General features: G+C 48.8%; 1 protein-coding gene across 1 annotated transcript; it reads left to right on the top strand.

The window, feature by feature from the left end:
• Positions 1-1,990: 1,990 nt before the first annotated feature.
• Positions 1,991-3,077, top strand: LOC139027217 (uncharacterized; the record flags this gene model as incomplete). Its single annotated transcript, XM_070442361.1, has 1 exon — positions 1,991-3,077. A coding segment is annotated over exon 1 (1,087 nt), but the record flags the coding sequence as incomplete, so codon positions are not given.
• Positions 3,078-3,085: the final 8 nt, after the last annotated feature.

Genomic DNA, 3,085 nt, shown 5'->3' with positions numbered 1-3,085 from the left:
TTGATGTGAGTAGCTAAGATATATAACGTTATATATGGATTCTGTGAAGATAACGTTTTGCATTGTATGACTGTCTAAAAAGGTCTGGTAAATATTCTCAGAAAAAGATTGGCATATATCCACTTTTGGTAAAGGTATCGGATTTGACTTACCTCTAACCAATAAAARTATAAACGCTTATGGGATTTTCTCCATCCTGGTAATACATAAAAAAACAGCTCATAATCAGTTAAATCACATTTTATTAGTCACATGCGCCGAATACAACAGGTAGGTACAGTGAAATGCTTACTTACGAGCCCCTAACCAACAGTGCAGTTTCAAAAAAATACGAAATAGAGATTAAAGAGCAGCAGTAAAATAACAATAGCGAGACTATATACGGGGGGGTACCGATACAGAGTCAATGTGCAAGGTCACCGGTTAGTTGAGGTAGTATGTACATGTAGGTGGAGTTATTAAAGTGACTATGCATAGATGACAACAGAGAGTAGCAGTGTTGTAAAGAGGGGGTGGGGGGCACTGGAATTAGTCTGGGTAGCCATTTGACTAGGTGTTCAGGAAGGAGTCTTATGGCTTGGGGGTAGAAGCTGTTTAGAAGCCTCTTGGACCTAGACTTGGCTCTCCGTACAGCTTGCTGTGCAGTAGCAGAGAGAACAGTCTATGACTAGGGTGGCTGGAGTCTTTGACAATTTTTAGGGCCTTTTAGGGCCTTCCTCTGACACCGCTTTTATTAAACTCGCCAGATCTATTTCCAAATCAATAGATGTCGATTTACTCGTTTGACTGCTATGATTGTAAATAAATCCTTTGGACAAACTTTAAGGCTATTTTCTGGTAATGGTGTCGTTATTATGTGCCAGATGACTACAAACCATTATAATTGGTTTATTTGCGGGATTTATTCATAATTTCAATAGCATTGTGTCTATGTTATATTTTTGGCACTTCTCTAGGAAGAGGGAACGCAACACCCTGCTACAACTCAACTCCCCGTGAAGTGAAAGATGAATGGGATTGTAGGTGCGGGTAAGGATGACAAAGGCAGAGAATTTACCGTTTARTGGGAATTTATTGTTTCCTTCACACGGTAATTTGGGGGAAAAGGGGCTGAATGGAACCAAAGCAAAGAAAGTAAAAGTCAGAGCCCCCTCTCCTACCTTACCTGCCTACCCACTACTTACCTAKCTTAGCACCACCTGGTGCGCTAACCAAAATACAGGGGGTGGTCCGTCCAGGTCTTACCTAGTGTGCATAGACAGTAAATACTACGGGTTGTGTATGCCCGCAGGCCTCTTGCCTAAGCACTCCCTAGGTGCCTTCCCCTTCCCCCCTGGGAACAAAAACAGAATAATACAAACAAATTCAATAATCATTCAATAATCAAACAAATTCCATAATAATGACTCAAATCTGGGTTTCTGATTGTAATTCAAATATTGACATGGTTTTCTTAGCTAGATACAGCAGCTAGTGTTTGTTTTAAGATGTAAACTGAACGATTTAGCGCCTTGCTCAGTTCAAATTGAAAGACTTATTTATTCAACATGAATAGCAAGGCGATTGAGGAAATACGTTTTTGTGTTGCCTAATAGCCTTCTAGAATAGGCTACTGAGAACGGTGTCATAATTTCAACCACTGAATCAAAATTAATAATATGGATATGAACTGAATACATGCTTGTCAACAACAGCCAGTGTTGTTTTGTTACATGTAGCCTAATCTGACGGATTGTTACCTAAATCTAATGCATTCTAAAAACAGCTGATCGGCAATTGCGATAGAACTTTGAACATGATCACAATTGATAACTTCCAATTGAATGATTGTTTTCAGTATGTGGATGGTAATGTTATTAGTGGTTTGAATAGACTAATAATTCTATGTTTTAGTTGACGGTGAAAGAGATGGTGCCGCTGGGCTTCGAAGCGGGCTTAAGCGGATGCATGTGGGATATTTGGAGCAGAGGTATGAATAGTTGAATGGGGAATGTTTTTGACAATTTCTAATTATTATTACTCAATTTATTATTATTACGTCACCCCCGCCGTCTGTTCAATCGCCGGCTCCTCCTTTGCCACCGCCGGCTCCTCCTTTAACGCCGCCGGCTCCTCCATTGCTGTCGCCGCCGCCGTCTGTTCCTTTGCCGGCTCCTCCTTTGCCATCGCCGGCTCCTCCTCCGGCTCCCCCTTTGCCGTCGCCGGTTCCTCCGTTACCGGCTCCTCCGTTACCGGCTCCTCCGTTGCCGCCGCCGGGTCCTTTTCCAGCTCCTCCTTTGCCGGCTCCGGCTCCTCCTTTGCCGCCGCCGGCTCCTCCTTTGCCGTCACTTCCTTTGCCGTCACCTCCGCCGGCTGTTCCTTTGCCGTTGTCGCCACCAGCTTCTCCTCCAGCTCCTTCTTTGCCGTCGCCGCCGCCGACTCCTCCTTTGCCGGCTCCTCCTTTGCCGTCGCCAGCTCCGTTGCTGGCTCTGGCTCCTCCTTTGCCACCGCCGGCTCCTCCCTTGCCGCCGCCGGCTCTTCCCTTGCCGCCGCCGGCTCCTCCTTTAACGCCGCCGGCTCCTCCTTTGACGTCGCCGCCGCCGTCTGTTCCTTTGCCGGCTCCTCCTTTGCAGTCGTCGGCTCCTCCTCCTCCGTTGCCGCCACCGGGTCCTTTTCCAGCTCCTCCTTTGCCGGCTCCGGCTCCTCCTTTGCCGTCACTTCCTTTGCCGTCGCCTACGCCGGCTGTTCCTTTGCCGTTATCGCCACCGGCTTCTCCTCCAGGTCCTTCTTTGCCGTCGCCGCCGCCGGCTCCTCCTTTGCCGGCTCCTCCTATGCCATCGCCGGCAACGTTGCTGGCTCTGGCTCCTCCTTTGCCACCGCCGGCTCCTCCCTTGCCGCCGCCGGCTCCTCCTTTAACGCTGCCGGCTCCTCSTTTGACGTCGCCGCCGCCGTCTGTTCCTTTGCCGGCTCCTCCTTTGCCGTCGCCAGCGCCGTCTGTTCCTTTGCCGGCTCCTCCTTTGCCATCGCAGGCTCCTCCTCCGGCTCCTCCTTTGCCGTCGCCGGCTCCTCCTTTACCGGCTCCTCCTTTGCCGTCGCCGGCTCCTCC

The sequence above is a fragment of the Salvelinus sp. IW2-2015 genome, unplaced genomic scaffold (assembly GCF_002910315.2).
Source record: "Salvelinus sp. IW2-2015 unplaced genomic scaffold, ASM291031v2 Un_scaffold8387, whole genome shotgun sequence".
NCBI lineage: Eukaryota > Metazoa > Chordata > Actinopteri > Salmoniformes > Salmonidae > Salvelinus > Salvelinus sp. IW2-2015.
The sequence above is the reverse complement of the archived record's forward strand: the minus strand, read 5'-3'. Positions and strand labels throughout refer to the sequence as shown.